Raw genomic sequence first — 18,807 nt, 5'->3', positions numbered from 1 at the left:
AATAGATAAGATCAGATCTGCACGAGCCTGAGTGCCGTCAGGCTCGATCGAGAGTTGCCTGAGTGATCGCAGTACACGTGGGGAAAGAACCAGCGGATCCAAGCCGGGAAGTCGCAGAGAGCATCGAGTGCCGTCGGAAGGGATCATCAACGTCTACAATTACAGTGGTACCAAAGCAACCTACCAAAGCAACCTTCCAAAGCAACAATTACAGTGGTACCAGAGCATCGAGTGCCGTCGGAAGGGATCATCAACGTCTACAATTACAGTGGTACCAAAGCAACCTTCCAGCCTGCAACACTAGTGCAGTAAGAGCTCCCACAGTGTGCTATCACCCTCACAAACGTCAATATATCCAGGACTGGGTGTCACACTGATACACACCTGCGCATCTGTGTATCATCTTCCACTGAGTCACCTGTACTGAAGCAGGGATTTCTTGAAACTGAGCTACCTGTGCTGAACCAGGGATGTTCTGAAAACCTGACCTGTTGGTGGGGTCTTTAGGACCCCTGACTTAAGTAACGTTCCCCTCCCTCCGCTAGCCTTAACTGACGTTTAGTGGATATGCAACGTTATGATGATTCTAATTGCATCCCTTTACCACTAACGACTGTTATAGTTAAAAATTATTACTATTATTTACTAAAAACCCCAACACTAGCCCAACCACTGATTAGGCCCTACCATAACGCCACAGCAACGCCGTCAGCTGTGAAGTCATTCTCCATAGAGACTCCGTAAGCACTCACGGATCCGCACATTGGGTACAAGTCCTGAATGGAAATGATGCAGAATTTACAAAAAATTGTGTAAGATTTGCAAAAAGAATAAAAAGAAACCCAATGTTTTTTACGCGTCAGCCAAGCACTGCAGTAAACATGTAACTGCATGCCATGAATTGGAATAATACATGCAACATCTGCACACAGAGACCCACATGACATGTGTATAATAATTACTTTATTTCACATGCTCTTGTCCCAATGGGGTTACAGTGTAGTGCGCAGTACACGGCACAGAGGGATTTGTTCACAGACACAGTCCCTGTGCAGAAGAGCTTACAGTCTGCTACCTGAGGCAAAGGGAGATAAAGTCACTTGTCCACGGTCACATGGAGCTGACACTGGGAAGTGTACAAGGTTCATCCTGACTCAAACTCAGTGTTGTTGCTTACAGAGTCAGTGTCTTAATTCACTGTTCTGGACCTGGGCCATAATATCTGTCTGAAAAATGATTCAGTGAGAAAATATCCAGTCATACTCTTCACATAATAGACCTTATTATAATTGTCTATGAGATAAAGTAATAGTAGAAATTACTGATCTGAGTAATTGCCCGCTCCTCTCCTGCGCTGATACATACAGTACTGCCCGCTCCTCTCCTGTGTGATACATACAGTACTGCCCGCTCCTCTCCTGTGTGATAAATACAGTACTGCCCTCTCCTCTCCTGCGCTGATACAGTACTGCCCGCTCCTCTCCTGCGCTGATATATACAGTACTGCCCGCTCCTCTCCTGTGCTGATACATACAGTACTGCCCGCTCCTCTCCTGCGCTGATACATACAGTACTGCCCGCTCCTCTCCTGTGCTGATACATACAGTACTGCCCGCTCCTCTCCTGTGCTGATACATACAGTACTGCCCGCTCCTCTCCTGTGCTGATTTATACAGTACTACCCGCTCCTCTCCTGCACTGATATATACAGTACTGCCCGCTCCTCTCCTGTGCTGATTTATACAGTACTGCCCGCTCCTCTCCTGCACTGATACATACAGTACTGCCCGCTCCTCTCCTGCGCTGATAAATACAGTACTGCCCGCTCCTCTCCTGCGCTGATAAATACAGTACTGCCCGCTCCTCTCATGCGCTGATAAATACAGTACTGCCCGCTCCTCTCCTGCGCTGATAAATACAGTACTGCCCGCTCCTCTCCTGCGCTGATAAATACAGTACTGCCCGCTCCTCTCCTGCGCTGATACATACAGTACTGCCCACTCCTCTCCTGCGCTGATACATACAGTACTGCCCGCTCCCCTCCTGCGCTGATACATACAGTACTGCCCGCTCCCCTCCTGCGCTGATACATACAGTACTGCCCGCTCCTCTCCTGTGTGATAAATACAGTACTGCCCTCTCCTCTCCTGCGCTGATACAGTACTGCCCGCTCCTCTCCTGCACTGATATATACAGTACTGCCCGCTCCTCTCCTGCGCTGATATATACAGTACTTCCCGCTCATCTCCTGTGCTGATACATACAGTACTGCCCGCTCCTCTCCTGTGCTGATTTATACAGTACTGCCCGCTCCTCTCCTGCGCTGATACATACAGTACTGCCCGCTCCTCTCCTGCGCTGATAAATACAGTACTACCCGCTCCTCTCCTGCGCTGATATATACAGTACTGCCCGCTCCTCTCCTGCGCTGATACATACAGTACTGCCCGCTCCTCTCCTGCGCTGATACATACAGTACTGCCCGCTCCTCTCCTGCGCTGAAAAATACAGTACTGCCCGCTCCTCTCCTGCGCTGATAAATACAGTACTGTCCGCTCCTCTCCTGTGCTGATAAATACAGTACTGCCCGCTCCTCTCCTGCGCTGATAAATACAGTACTGCCCGCTCCTCTCCTGTGCTGATAAATACAGTACTGCCCACTCCTCTCCTGCGCTGATACATACAGTACTGCCCGCTCACTCTACTGTGCTGATAAATACAGTACTGCCCGCTCCTCTCCTGCGCTGATACATACAGTACTGCCCGCTCCTCTCCTGCGCTGATAAATACAGTACTGCCCGCTCCTCTCCTGCGCTGATAAATACAGTACTGCCCGCTCCTCTCCTGCGCTGATAAATACAGTACTGCCCGCTCCTCTCCTGTGCTGATAAATACAGTACTGCCCGCTCCTCTCCTGTGCTGATACATACAGTACTGCCCGCTCCTCTCCTGCGCTGATATATACAGTACTGCCCGCTCCTCTCCTGCGCTGATAAATACAGTACTGCCCGCTCCTCTCCTGCGCTGATATATACAGTACTGCCCGCTCCTCTCCTGCGCTGATAAATACTGTAAACTTTAAAGTTAGTTTATAAATATGGTTTGTTGGGCTAAGACTTGAGAGGGGATTGATTTTCCTCTGCCTGCCCTGCATAAAGTGTATTTTGATACACGAAACGCATAGGAGGGTGTCTGTCTCCGCTTTTTTATGGATTAATAAAGGATTATTCTTCATTCAGTTTTTTGGTGACCCACTCTTTTGGCTGTGCGCCAGTTCTCCTTTCTCTACATCATGCCCTGCAAGGTCAGTGTGATTTTAGTAAAGGAAGCACTGCGTTAACAAACACTCTCCCAAAGAAAAGAAAATTGTGCTTTATTTCCAAGGAAGGAATGAAAAGAACATTCCAGGCAATTCTTTGCGTTTAGCACGGTTATATTTGTTTAAGGAAGGCAATTTAATTGTTACATTTTTTACACAATGTTATTTGTTTCAGCTATCGGGGGTTGCTCCCATATTTTCTCCTCTAACACTGCACTCCCTTTTTCCGTAGGACCAAAGGCAGACCCAGATGGCCCAGTACCGGCAGGACCACTCGTTAATTATGAGGTCACTGGTTCACATGACCGATGCGGCGCGTGCAGGAATGATGTCTCCCAGTCAGCTTACCACCATAAACCAGTCCCAACTCAGTGCTCAACTGGGACTCAATATTGGTGGTGCTACCTTACCGCATACCTCACCCTCCCCTCCCGCCAGCAAGTCGGCTACCCCGTCTCCTTCCAGCTCTGTCAATGAAGAGGACACGGAGGAGTCCAGCAGGGTAAGTACTACCATCGTATTCCCAATCCCACAGCTCACTTGGTAACGTAACTTTAAGGGCTCAGTCCCTCCTAGGAGCACTGTGTACTAATGGCAGTGACATGGTTAAGGGGTCAGTCCCTCCTAGGGGCAAAGGGTACTAATGGCAGTGACAGGGTTAAGGAGTTATAGTACTGTACATCTAGGTGACTAATGCCTTTTTACCCAAATCTGACGTGTAAGTATTATAAAATTAGTTGGTTTCTAAATATGGGGAGTTGACACTTGGAAGGGGGTTTGATTTCTTCTGCATGCCACTGTGTGTCACTTTGTGTCACTGTGTGTCACTGTGTGTCACTTTGTGTCACTGTGTGTCACTGTGTGTCACTGTGTGTCACTTTGTGTCACTGTGTGTACAACAAACGTTTGCACAGAATTTTTTTCCCAGCCCCTCCGTTACCTTTATTGGCGCTCTGCTTAGGACAGGGTGGGATCAGGGTAAAGAAAACACTTGATTGACAAACACTCACATTCTGAGACCCCTATAAAATTAAATTATTAAATGTATTTCCAGAGAAACTAAAGAAGCCAACGCTTTGCTTTAAACATGGTTAAGTCATTTCTGAAAGCCAGTTAGATTGTAATTGTTCACAAAAGGTTGTTTTTTGGCTCGCCTTTGGATTGCACTTTCAAAATAAGGCAATGTAACTTTAAGCCTTAACATGCGGTGCGATTTGTGTGTGCAGGAACTTAACAAAACCAAATCTACAGTATACCGTTTGGGTCGGCCATGTGACTTGTGATGTCATGTTTGGGAGGTTGCAATGTGTTGAGATTCCATTCCCAAAATCATTTTTCCCCATTAAAATGCCAATTTATTGATCCCCCAACCACCAAATCTTGTAGATTTTTACCCATGGAGTTTGACACCTGCGTGCCATAAAACACGTGGACACTTCTGTAAGAGTTGTGGATGTATGGATCGTGACAAAAAGATGACTATACGGATGGGTAACACCATGTAGAGGAACATTAAGAGTTTGTCATAGATCTGCTTTGTACACGACCGTGTAACCGTTTAAAGAAGATACTCTGAGATTTTAATAACTCACGTACAAACTACATCCACGTGGATCCATTGTAAGACCATTACAGAATAGTCTAAAATACAATTGTGAGTTTTAAATGAACATGGCCATAGTAATAATATCATTGTGTCGTTTAGTTGGCTCCCACTGGCATAGGCCCTTATTATATTTACTTACTGGTTTGGCTGCTCAAGTTAATATTTGATTTAGATATTAAACCTTAGACTTAAGGTGACTCAGTCTCTCTTTGTATGTAACCTGCATTATGTGCATATTTTCCAGACCAGGTTTTGTGGTTGACTTTCCCTTAGAGGACATTAGTTATTCTTTGTTTTAACATAAGTTTGAAGCAGGGGATCTCTGGAGCTGAACCCCATTCATTTCAGCTCCGGCGACCCCCTGCTTCCTGAGATACTTACCTCCGAATGGTCTGCCAGTATCTCAGAAAAGTTTAACGTGGGCCAATAGGAAGCCACACTGGATGATGTCACGGCTTCCTATTGGCCCACTGTGAGCAGGAGCTTTGAAAAGCAGCCATTATGCGATCCCTGTTAGCCGAGCGGAGCAGCTACCGGCACCTACTACGAAGGCCTGTATCTCCGGAAGCAGGGGATTCCTGGAGCTGAAATTAATGGGTTTTGCTTCGGAGACCCCCTGCTTGAAATCTATGTAAAAATAAGTTAAAGAAAAAGCAGTGCCGAGATTTATTTATTTATTTATAAAATATTTTACCAGGAAGTAATACATTGAGAGTTACCTCTTGTTTTCAAGTATATCCTGGGACATTGGGACTGAGTATGGGACTGAGATGGCCGCTTCAACTGCTAAAATGTGTGTGTGCCCGTGCTAAATTTGTTTTTGTTTTCTTTATAATGTTCCAATAATTTAAAAAATGCAGAAAAGATACCATATTTGTATTCTTCGTAGCAAAATAAAAATATCCATTGCTACAGTACATCTTTCCAGTGGAATATCCACGGAGAAAAGCGGACGCCTGGATTACTTAACGCTGCTTTTTATTTGGCATAGAAGTTCAGCAAAGTTAAACTGGCAGAAACCAGGCACTGCCGTGCATGTGTGCAGATGTAACAGCACGTACCGTCTCCGGAGCAACAGTGGAAAAGCTGCAGCTCCGGCAATGGCACTACCGCAGTCACGCTGCGGGTGTGGAAGGGTAGGGGGCTTGCGTCCAGATTGCCCCCACACCCCACAGCGATAATCCTCTGGCAGGGATCACACCTTTTAAGTGTCCTAATTACATTGCACTGGGTAAATTAGCCAGACATTTATCTGTTTGATTGGGTTGTCCTATTTCTTGACTCTTTTTAGACCATCGGTGAGAAAAGAGCGGCCCCGGACTCCGGCAAGAAGCCCAAGACCCCAAAGAAGAAGAAAAAGAAAGACCCCAACGAGCCCCAGAAGCCAGTATCTGCCTACGCCTTGTTCTTTAGGGACACACAGGCTGCCATCAAAGGCCAAAACCCGAACGCTACCTTCGGAGAAGTATCCAAAATTGTTGCCTCCATGTGGGACGGTTTAGGGGAAGAGCAGAAACAGGTAATTGATTGGGGGGATTAAGACAAACCATTGACTGCTTGTTATACAGATGTAGCAATACTTACTGGACTCGGTGCTGCGATTTTCACTGTTCCGGTCTGGCTACAATTGTCGCGACCCGAGAACAGTAAGCTGCCCAGGGGGCATAACTCTCTGGGGTTCCATGCTTCTGAATGGGACGCAGCGGTCCCATTTGGGCCATCAGCAGCGAGAGAATAACAATACTCACCTTCTAGGTGAGCTGCGCAGCTGTCTGCAGCCATGTCCCCATCTCTCTGTCTGGAGCCGTGTCACTGCAACGCAGGTGAGCTGCAGGGCTGTATTTCTCTCCCCCTGGATGACGTAGATGCCCTTATATTGGTGCTCTACTGTACAACATGAGGGGGAGGCAGTATGGCCATATTTTTTCATCTACATAATCAAGGGGCTGGATAGTGTTATGTAACGCTCGAGCCCCCTTGATGATGTAGTTGACCAAATATGGCATATAACCTCCCCCTCATGATGTAGAGACCCATATAAGGGCACCTACGTTAGCTAGGGGGAAAGAAATAGAGCCCTGCCTCTTACCTTCAGCGCTGCGGGGATACGGCTGCAGAGAGACGGCTGATCTAGAGATCTATAAAAACGTTCCGTGCCGAATGTATATATCTAAAAATGTGACCCACCAATGCTCAGCGATATATAGTTCAAGTAATCAACTTCACGTAGCCAATTATACTTCTCTCTCACCTTGACATTGTTAGAGTTGCCTGGTTCACTGACGTATTGTAGTTATACCCATCTTGCCCCAATGTTCTTCAGATTCCTACTTAACTGGCAACTGCCCCAGTATTTGCTGCTGGTTATACAGTAACATAACATAGTATCCATAACAGTAAAGGTGTAGTAGAGCAGGGGTGCGCAAACTTTTTTGTCTGCGCCCCCCTGCCTGCTCTATCTCCCTGCGCACCCTCCCCCTACCTTGGCTCCGGCGTCAAATGATGTCACATTGCCATGGCAACGCCATCTCACTTTACTCCACAGCGTCATTTGATGACACGTCGCCCGAAGCCAAGTTAAGGATATTTACAGAGGCCTTGCGCGGTCTCCTGGCATTTTATATAAATGCCTTTGGGGAAGCGCAGAGCCTCTGTAACCGCCACACCCCCTATTTTGCGCACCCTTGTACACCCAGGGAGAAATGTTATATGCAGTGCACACCACACAGTATTAAAAAACACCATAAATAAGTTATGGCGGGTAAAAAAAATGGCAAAAACCCTCCACTGTACAGCAAATAAAACTCCACGTGTGAGCGCATTCACGTCTCAGAGAGGTCTGCGGCCTGCCTTTCCCCGTTATATGGCAGGCAGAAGCTTATAGGGGTCGCTGTCAAAATAGATTTGAAGGAAAAGGTGGCACTGTGCTCATGGGCATGTAATTTCCCAGAATCCTTAGCTGCAGTGGAAGCATTGTGTGCTGAGAGATAATAGGGAAAGCAGGGTTGCAGACGTGTGAATCTGCTCACATGTGATATTTTCAGTTGCAGTAATAAAAAACAAGGTTTAAAAAGTAAACCCCCTGCAGGAGGTAACGCTTTAACCTGTGTTATTTGATATGTTTATACAGTACGCATTGCTCACACTGTGGACGTATCTTATTTTAGGTACGGTATCTAAGGATCATTATTTTGAATAAAAGTTAATTATTAATCCGATCATTCTACGTGTACTTTATTACTGTGTGGGGTGCAGCGCATATAGGATTCCTCCCTGGGTGTGCTTCTCTACTACACCTTTACTGTTCTAACGTTACCTCCTAGGTTGCACCCACGACTATACTTACCTATTATACCAGGTTGAGCGAGGTTTTCTCACTATCATGGGCTAGTTATACAGAAACAGGGAAGTGACGGGCATACTGTATTAGGAGCAATGTGTAGAGACGGCAGAACTGTCCAAATCCATTCCCCAGAATTTCACGGTCTTACCCTTCAAAATCCATTCGGCGGAGTAAAATCCGTCTGCGGTTGGGTATTAACCAATCTGGGTGGATTTTTAAGAATCTGGACTCAGATTCTATATTGAATCTATCGGCATTGTGAATTGTTAAACAACTGCTCTCTCTCTCTCTCTGTCTCTCTCTCTCTCTCTCACTCATTCTCTCGCACACTCTCACCTCTCTCTCATTCTCTCACTCTCTCACTCCTCTCTCTCACTCCTCTCTCTCACAGTCTCATTTTCTTTCTCACTATTTCTCTCTTTCTCTCACTCTCTATCTCACTCTCTAACACTCTCACTCTTTCTCTCACTCTCACTCTCTCTTACTCTTTTACTCTCTCACTCTCACTTTCTCTCACTCTCTTACTCTGTCCTTCTCTGTCTCACTCTCTCACTCTCTCTTTCTCACTCTCTCACTCCTTCTCTTACTTTTTCACTCTCTCTTTCTCACTCTCGCATTCTCTCACTCACTCTATCTCTCTCTCAATCTTTTTCACTCTCACTCCCTGTCTCTCACTCTGTCTCTCACTCTGTCTCTCTCTCTCAATCTATCACTCGCTCTCTATCTCTCTCACTCTCTCTATCTCTCTCACTCTCTCTATCTCTCTCACTCTGTCTCTCTCTCATCTCTCACTCTCTCTCTATCTCTCACACTCTCTCTCACTCTCTCTCAAACTGTCTCTCTCTCTATCACTCTGTCTCATTCTCTCTTACTCTCTCTCACTCTTTCCCAGTCTCACTCACTCTCATTTTATCTCACTGCTATTTCTCTTTCTCTCACTCTCTATCTCACTCTCTAACACTCACTCTCTCTTACTCTTACTCTCTCACTCTCACTTTCTCTCACTCCCTCACTCTCTTTCTCTTCTGTCTCACTCTCTCTCACGCTCTCTCCTGTCTCACTTTCACTCACTCACTCTCTTTCTCACACTCTCTCTCTTTCTCTCTCACTCTTTCTCTCTCTCACTCTCTCTCACTCTCACACTCTCACTCTCTCTCACACTCTCACTCTCTATCTCACTCTCTATCTCACTCTCTGTCTCTAACTCTCTCGCTCACTTTTTCTCACTCTTTCTCACTATCACTCTCTATCTCTCACTCTGTCTCACTCTCTCTCACTCTGTCTCTCTCACTCTCTATTATTAATTCACCATGTGGATTGTCAGTGATAGAAAAAAAAAATCTGGAAAAGACTAATCGCCCTTTTTTAGACGGATCTGCGAAAATCTGCGGACTGAAGGAACTGTCCTATTCGCGGCGGATCCATATCCACCAAAACATTTTGCCCGTCTCTAGTAATGTGGCCAATTTAGTCTCTTCTGCACCACGTGATCCTTCACTTGTGATATTTTTCAGGTTATGCGACCCGTAAATACAAATTAATCCTAAGGCCGAGTCCATAGAAGGACAGGCCGTGCTGAGGCGTGCGGACGCTCCGCGCTGAGCCCCTGCATCCTCAGTGAGGATGCCTTGAGAGGGGGCTCACGCGAGCGTCCGCAGGCGTCCTGAGGCGTTGGAGGTTTCAGCCGACAGCCAAGCTGTTTTTCAGCGCGCTGCAGGCTGAAAACCTCCAATCCCAGCACAGCAGTGTCGACGTCACGGCGCCGTGACGTCGGCGCCGTGACGTCGACGTCAGTGCGTCGCGGGCGATTGGCCCAGCGACGTCACTGCCCCGCCTCCAACTACCTCCCCCCGGCACCGATCGCGCCCGCTGGCTCGCCTGTATGGGCATGAAATCGGCCAGATTTCAGCAGGCGAGCCTCAGCGTCAGCGCGGTTCGGATCGCCTCACCCCTCTATGGCCCGGGCCTAACATCATTTATTCAAAGCGTACGTAAAAGTGCATATGGATTGTGAGCTATTTAATATTACCATCATATTTAAGGACATTAATCCACGCATTTCTAAAACCTAACCAAAACCCCCCAATATTATCTGCAATTATAAAATACTTTACATCTAATACATGCAATTATGAAGTAGTGGATACAGTATAAAGTAATGTGGAGATGTAAATTACTAGTGGATATAAAGTATTATCTGCATTATATAAAAGCCAAGCCAAGAACACAACATTGGTTGTAACCTTTTAACTGCAATGAGTGTATCGTAGATTATAAAGCTGTTCTTTTTTTTATTATTTAGTGTTTGTTAATGAAACATGAAGGCATTGTGTACATTTTCTCCAACATCTGCTCCCCACCAGACTTCCCCTTGTTATAATTTTAATGGCGGTGATTAATCAAGCCTATTTGTAGCTCTGTGTAACAACGGAGTCTTTGTTGAACGGTACAAAAAAAAAAAAATACTTATCAGAGGCCAGACTCAGTCACGCAGGAAGTCAGACAAAACATAATCACACTCATTCAGACAACCGGGCGCATTATCAGAGCTTTGCTCCTGTTTTGCACTGATGCAGCAAGGTTGTCAGATTGGCCAGTGAGCATATTCCATTTTCAATAACTCTACCGTGGGCTGAACTGCAGATTTCACTGCGAGTTTATAAAAGGCTACGGTAAATCAAAGTTATTATTTTTCCATAAAGATACATTCACTAATATTTTTTAACGTGTACTTGTTTGGTAAAAAGATGTCGCGTCAGGAGTAATTCTATATAGTTAGAAGAGGTCGTTTGGTAGAAAATCATTTTTTACCCGAGGATACCGAAACCGGCTGCATCCGACTCCATAGAACAACAGGGGTTCTTAGAAATACGTGGGTTCTCCCGAGCATCCTTAGGCTGAGGCCCCAGTACCTCAGCTGCACGCGCGCCCGCGAGACTGGCGGCGCGTGCAGCCGATTCCCCGGTCTGCAGGTAGCTGCAGACCAAAAGACCGGGGAGGGGGGGCGTGGTGGGGGAGTGACGGGCGGCCATGATATCACCCGGCAGGTTCGCCCTCATTGTCTGAACCGCCGGGGGCGTGGCTTAGCGCTCCGTAGCGAGTCCTGCTCTCAATTCTATTGAGAGCAGGAGCAACTCGCGCCACAGCACTGTGGCCCCCCCTCGCAGCGGGCCCGGCGCCATTGAGGGGAGGGCTCTCGTCCCTGCAGCGTCCGCCACAGCGGGCATTGCAGTAGCCAGCGGGGACCAGCCCTTAGAGGGTTCCCTGCAATTTTAATGTCATTTGAAAATTGTACGAAATATAAAATAATTTACAACGCATCTGATCTCAGACACGTTATTAGAGAGGGTTGGAGTTCCTTACAATGCATTTGATCTCAGATGCACTATTAGAGAGGGTTGGGGTTCCTTACAATGCATCTCATCACAGACGCGCTATTAGTGAGGGTTTGGGTTCCTTACAATGCATCTGATCTCAGACGCGCTATTAGTGAGGGTTTGGGTTCCTTACAATGTATCTGATCTCAGACGCGCTATTAGAGAGGGTTGGGGTTCTTTACAATGCATCTGATCACAGACGCGCTATTAGTGAGGGTTTGGGTTCCTTACAATGCATCTGATCTCAGACGCGCTATTAGAGAGGGTTGGGGTTCCTTACAATGGATCTGATCTCAGACGCGCTATTAGAGAGGGTTGGGGTTCCTTACAATGCATCTGATCTCAGTCGCGCTATTAGAAAGGGATGGGATTCCACAGAATTTCACTATATAATTATTGGGTTCCTTAACTTAAATACACTGCTACAACTTAGGCCGTTAATATTTTGATGCTGCAACTCAACATGGACAAACAGCCTTAAAAAAAAGTAAGATTTTGTTCAATAGCATAACAGTTTTTCCTGATGTTTAAGTAATAACGTTTAATTAGTGTTCGACATAAGTCATATCTCCCTATCGGTTTACAATCGGTTTATTTTCTGTGCATTCTTCTAAGGATCATTCTAAGCTAATATTACATGTTTTCAAAATGGTAAACTTCTTGTATTTGTTTTTATAGGTGTATAAAAGGAAAACAGAAGCGGCCAAAAAAGAATATTTAAAAGCTCTTGCTTCCTACAGAGCAAGTCTCGTGTCCAAGGTAGGTCTGGTCAAATGTTAATACCGAGGTATATGACACGTACACACTTTCTGTTCTAGCCATCGACTTATTGCAGGAGCACAGTCCCAGCTTGCACCCATAGGGAAATATTTAGCAAATAGCTTAAAGCAGTCATCCTGGCGGTTCTTTCATTCACCAGAATGGAAGTCCCCTGGAGCTGAGCCGTGCTATTTCTGCTAATTTGTGACGCGCCCATTTCCCAAGATATATACCTGGTAAGTTACTGGATTTTAAGACCTCCTAGGGGAAACAAAATGGCTGTTTAAGCCCCGCAAGCCAATAAGGAAACCGTCATGTCATCCATTGTGGATTCCTATTGGACGGTCATTTAAATACCCATGGAGAAAGCTGTGATCTTCATCAATACATACCTTGGAAACTGGGGAGGCCACAGAGCAAAGAATATAGCGGGTCAGCTCCAGGGGTCATTAAACACGTAAATCATCATTGGATTGTATTGGTTCTGGGAGAGACTGCAATGTTCATAGAACCCAACATAACAGGAGGGAAATGCTGCACTCCTACAAAGAAACAAAATGAAATAAATACCGGTGCACCTGGTTCAGGAATCTCTGGGTGCATTCATTATTGGCTTACAATACATTTTCTAAGCAGAAATCCGCAGTGCCCAGGTTTTTTCCTTCCTGTCATAGAACCCAACATGACATGTTTTGTTATATAAGGAGGTCTCACAAGTTTCTTCTTCAAAATTTATTGTAACCATTGCTGAATATGTTCTGGATACAATACTTTGTAGCCGTTCAAAGCATTTTCCGTGTACATATGTTCTAATGTAGCCATTTTCCCAGAGTACATAGATGACATTAATACTAATTTGAAGGTGATTCCTTCGAAAGTTGGGCAGTAAATATACAACATATATATTTGAACAAAGATAGAAGCCATTTAGTACACATTGGTGAAGACTCTGGCAAGTGGCAGACTACAGGGGTAATTAATATTTACTTTAGTTTTTAATCTAATCTTATTATCAGATGGACTTTAGGTAAGGGAGTTTTATGAGCACAAGAAACTCTGCTGATGCAACCTCGTAGCAAAGGCATTAGCAGGCTAACAGATACCTAATGTACAGCTGGGAATTGAACTACTGTTACCAGTTTAGCATCACAAGTTAATGTAATCAAGGAGACAAAGTGGTATCATTGTCCGTGGTGTACTAGCAGGGAAAACACAATGGCATTCAGAGACGCATCACAATAACATATTAGACAATACACATGAGGCCATACTTACTAAACGGGGCTATGCCATTAGACACCATCCGTAATGTGTCTTCCGGAGCCAGAAGGTGTCTTAGGCCTCAACTCCACTTTATATTAGCGTCATGTAATTTACAAAAACTGGAAGGTTAGACAATAGCCATTATCAGCCATTAGTGGCCATTCTCTTGTCACTCTTACTAAAAGCGATGGTCTTTTCTATTCTCCTGTGCTGAGAGTTGCTATATTTTCACGAACCTCTTTATAAAGGCCATGTTGCCAGGTTTTATTCATTCGTCCATAATGCGAAGGAAATGGAATACTAAACTTTTCCGGGACAAAACAAGGTTTCATTTCTCATCTTAAAAAAAAATAAAGAAGTATAGCCTTGCTTGAGCGCTTTACCATTTTACCACATTGGGGGGCAACAGGCGACCGGGAGATTCACGGGCGGCCTTCAGGTTCCTCACCTGCGACCCCCAGTGTAGAGGGAGCAGTAATGTTGCCGCCGTGGATCGTAGCTTCCTCCCTGCTCCCTCAGCTGCCTAATCACTAGTTCTCAGAGCGGGACAGTGTACGCCAGCACGCATGTAATACAGGGCCCTTTTTAGGGCTTAAGGCCCTTAAAGTATAGAGTATTATAGTATTATTATCGTTTATATTTAAAGCGCCATAATATTCTGCAGCGCGGTACAATGGGAGATACAGAGAGATGTATATTCCATAAACAGAGTGACATACAAAAAAGGACGAACATGCACATACAGATACACAAGGTAATGAGGGCCTTGATTCTGAGAGCTTACACTCTAGAGGGAAGAAGGGAAAATGTTGAAACATAAAGGTAAAGTGGTTGCTCATTGTAGGATGGACTATACATCAGGTTGGAGTATGGTCCAGCCCTACAGCTGATCCCTTTAATGTTTGAAGGTGTGGATGTTAGGGGCTGTTACATAGCGTGAGGATCGATCTAGATTATCGCCAAAGGCGCACTACTGGTGCTCTCCAAAGTCACTCATAATAATTATTATTAGGGGTGTTACATAGCGTGGCGTTCGGCCCAGGTTATACCCAAAGACCCTACCACTGGTGGTCCCCAAAGTCACTCATAATAATTACTACATGGGGTGTTACATAGCGTGGAGATTGGTCCAGCCGCAAAGCCAGCCCCAATGGGGTTGGAAGTGTGAACGGAGGAGTTGGATATTCTGCCAGTTAAGGTTAAAAAATTACCTTTAATGAATCTGAAATCATTAACTAGTGTAATGGACACTGTTGTTTACTTTAAATGAATGATTGCAAAAGGCTTTTGGTAACAAACCGTTTAATCAAACGTCAGCTGATCAGCTCCTACAAAATACATTGTTCAAGCGAAGTGAACATATTTTAGTATATTCAATTATACAAAATACTGAACATTAAAGTCCCACCTAGGTCCATTTAAAAATATATATATATAGGTGGAAAACAGGGCGTCCCGGAACTTAACCGCATTTATTTCAGCTCTAGGACCTATTGGTTTCCAAGATACATGCTAGTGCTTCTGGTTACTTCCATGTATCTCTGCATCGCTCGGACCTTCTGACCCGCATAACACAGGAGATTTAAACTCCATTTTGTTTCCCCCTGGGGGGGAAAGTACTAGCAGCACCTTCCCTGTAAGTATCTTGAGAACCAGGGGGTCCCTGGAGTGGAAATTAATGCTGTTCAGATCTGGAGACCCCCTGCTAACTATGTGAAAAAAAGGGGTCTGAGTTGAAAAAAAAGAAAAGGTGGAACTGCTCTTTTGCAGGAGCACTTCATGCGCTTCTGCTCATCATTTTTATTATTATTATTAACATAGGATTGAAGAAGGGGGTCTCTGGAGCTGAACCCCATTTATTTCTGCTGGGGAGACCCCTGCTTCCCAAGATAAGGTGGGTGCCAGTATTTCGGCAAAGTTTAAAGCTCCCACGTCACGTGGGCCAATAGGAAGACAAACCTGATGATGTCACGGCTTCCTATTTGCCCGAAGGACGCGGGAGCTTTCAAACTCCGCCATTATGTGAACCCTGCAACCCAGCTGGCATCCCCTATGGAGGTCTGTATCTTTGGGAAACGGGGTGCCGGAGCTGAAATGAATGGGGTCAGCTGCGGGGAGTGCCTGCTGGAATCCTGTGCTAAAAACAAAAATGCAAAAACATAATTGCAGGCTTGAATTGCTTGTTTAAGAGCATAGTGTGGGATAATACCATGCATCACGTAGCATGAAGGCCTGGCCAATGGAAATAGTGCAGCTTGCAATTGTAAATGGGTTTCAGAGAAAGCACAGTGATGTATCTTACACTCTTTTCTTTGGATGTAGGCAGCTGCAGAATCAGCTGAAGCGCAAACAATACGCTCCGTTCAACAGACGCTGGCATCTACCAACCTATCATCGTCTCTTCTCTTCAATGCTTCACTCTCCCAACATGCCTCAGTGGCAGCCCAGAACCTACAGCAAGCCATTCCAAGGCCAATAGCGCCCAAACCTTTAACCATGAGGTTACCTTCCAGCCAGATCGTGGCCTCCGTCTCCGTTGCACCAAACATGCCGTCCAGCGTGGGCACGCCGATAATGAGCTCCATGGGATCGCCGATGGTGGCGACCCCACCCTCCTCTCAGGTGAGCCCATCCCTGCAGAGCCAGCAGCATCAGATCCAACAGATGCAGCAGCAGCAGCTCCAACAAATGCAGCAGCAACAGCTGCACCAGCACCAAATGCATCAGCAGATCCAACAGCAAATGCAGCATCAGCATTTTCAGCATCACATGCAACAGCATTTGCAGCAGCAGCAGCAACAGCAGCAGCAGCAGCAGCAACAGCAACAACAGCAGCAGCATATTCAGCAGCAAATGCAGCAGCAACTGCAGCACATACACCTGCAGCAGATGCAACAGCAGCAGATGCAACATATCCAGCATCAGTCTCAGTCATCTCCCCGGCAGCAGTCACCTGCCGCGTCTCAGTCCGGGGTACCTGCCCAGATAGCGTCTCCCATTCCTCACCTTGGGAGCCCTCCCCCGGCTTCTCAGCAGCACCAGTCGTTAATACAGTCCCAGGCACAGACTCAAGTTTTGTCTCAAGTCAGTATTTTCTAAGGATCCAGCACCTTGTCGCAGGCTATTTTCATCTTTCTAAGGCAGTGTTCAACTTTTTTTTGGTTAAGGAACCCTATAATTATATTCTGCGGAACCCAAATCCTCTCTAATAGTGCATCTGAGATCTGATGCATTGTAAGGAACCCCAACCCACTCTAATAACACGTCTGAGATCAGATGTATTGTAAGGATCCCCAACCCTCTCCAATAGTGCATCTGAAATCAGATGCCTTGTAAGGATACCCAACCCTCTCTAATAGCGCATCTGAGATCAGATGCATTGTAAGGAACCCCAACCCTCTCTAATAGCGCATCTGAGATCAGGTGCATTGTAAATTGTATTTGGTACAATTTTCAAATGACCTGAAAATTGCAGGGACCCCTGTAGGGATGCCCGGGGAACCCGAGGGTTCCTCAGAACCCCTGTTGAAAAACACTGCTCTAAGGAAAGGTGTGTATGTTGTAAATTGTCGATGGAGGTTATGCAAAAACGCATGACAGATCAAATGTTTCTCTAAAGTGTCTATTAGATAGGCAATAAAGAACTACAATGTAGCGGTGTATAATATTATAGCATCCTAAAAAAAATCAGCCTTCTGAGATGTAAAGAAAGCTGGGCTCTTGCTTATCATGTTAATTTATTGAAGATTTTCCTAAAATATGTGAATGACGCGGTGTAAAAACCCAACAGGAAATCCCTGTAACTAGGCACTGTTTGTGCTGAATTGAACAGAACCGTGTCCCGTCCGGAGGAGCGGAATGCATTGTAAGCATTTGAAACTCACAAAGACTTCAGAAGCGCAGTTGTAACTACCTGTAGAGTTATAATGTCACCTTCATGCAAGTGCATTTGTATAACATAAGTAGTTAATGGCATTTTTGTCATATGATATAATGTAAATCACAGATGTTTGCCAAAGTTCTTATTTTTTTTTTATTTTTCCTCTTTTTTTTTTGTCTATGTAAAAAAAAAAAAAAAGGAAAATTAAATGCAAGTGTATCATTAGCAACCAAAATTTAATTTTCAAATACACTGTAACCGTATCTACGTTTTATTCCCTGTCCCGGCATTCTACTTTCTGATTAGAGAACATATGTTAATATGATATTCTGTGTTGAAGTGACACGTTTCTTATTAAAACAATGTATTTTTCAAAGCGAAATGCACTTAATTACAAGAGCTAAAGTTATCGAATGCTACAAGTACTGTACGACCAGTAGACTATTTAAAAGGATACCCCTAAGCAAGATGTATATATTTTCTTTCCAAGGTTTAAATAATTTGTTGTAAAAGGTTTTCATAAACAAGGCTTTAATGTAACACTTGTTACAGAAACCATTAATTGCTCTGTGCTTATTGTGTTTTTATGCTGTTTTATACTTTTTTTATGAGTTCTAATAGCGGCAGTTGTTTGTATTTTGCTTAACTGAAAAATAAATGCTTTTATCTGGCGATAGAATAAACACGTTTCTGTAAAATCTGGCCGTGTTGATTTATTTTAGGGGCAGATTGTAATTGAAGTTTTATTGTGTGCTCATTTGCATGACATTACCCAGAATCCCTAGCTGCAGTGGAAGTATTGTCTGCTAAGAGATAATGGGAAAGGCAGGTTTTTTAAATGGGCAGTCCCCCATGGCACCCTTTTTTCTTTTATATACAGGTGGGGAGCAGGGGGTCCCCAGAGCTGAACCGCGGTTATTTCAGCTCCAATGACCACTTGGTTTCCGAGATGCTTACCCAAAAATTTGGCTCTGGCAACTTCCTGGTTGGTTAAAAGCCGGGGTCATGTGGGCTAATAGAAATCTATGATGGATGACTTTGCGGTTTCCTATTGGGCCACGTAAAGAGATTTAAACACCATTTTGTTTCCCCCGGAGGAATGCAACAGACGGCACCTTCCCCGGTAAGTATCTTGGGAGCCATGGAGGGGGAGAGAGAAGGAGGACAGGGGAAGAGAGAAGAAAGGGAGGGGAAGAGAGGAGAGGAGGGAAAGAGGGGGAGGGAAAGAGAGGAGGAGAGGGGGAGAGAGAAGAGGGGGAA

At 45.1% G+C, this 18,807-nt stretch overlaps 1 protein-coding gene across 2 annotated transcripts in view; it reads left to right on the top strand.

Annotated features, from left to right (window-relative positions):
* The window catches only part of TOX3 (TOX high mobility group box family member 3), a 160,509-nt gene extending 142,272 nt beyond the window's left edge, over positions 1–18,237 (top strand). For both annotated transcript variants that reach the window (XM_075577152.1, XM_075577153.1), the window contains exons 6-9: positions 3,552–3,821; positions 6,217–6,444; positions 12,324–12,404; positions 15,990–18,237. In XM_075577152.1, the coding sequence (XP_075433267.1) occupies positions 3,552–3,821; positions 6,217–6,444; positions 12,324–12,404; positions 15,990–16,766 (1,356 nt within the window). In that variant the 3' untranslated portion in view covers positions 16,767–18,237. The remainder of the gene's footprint in view (positions 1–3,551; positions 3,822–6,216; positions 6,445–12,323; positions 12,405–15,989) is intronic.
* The last annotated feature ends 570 nt before the right edge of the window (positions 18,238–18,807 follow it).

This window comes from Ascaphus truei, chromosome 19, assembly GCF_040206685.1.
Source record: "Ascaphus truei isolate aAscTru1 chromosome 19, aAscTru1.hap1, whole genome shotgun sequence".
NCBI classification, from domain to species: domain Eukaryota; kingdom Metazoa; phylum Chordata; class Amphibia; order Anura; family Ascaphidae; genus Ascaphus; species Ascaphus truei.
The sequence above is the reverse complement of the archived record's forward strand: the minus strand, read 5'-3'. Positions and strand labels throughout refer to the sequence as shown.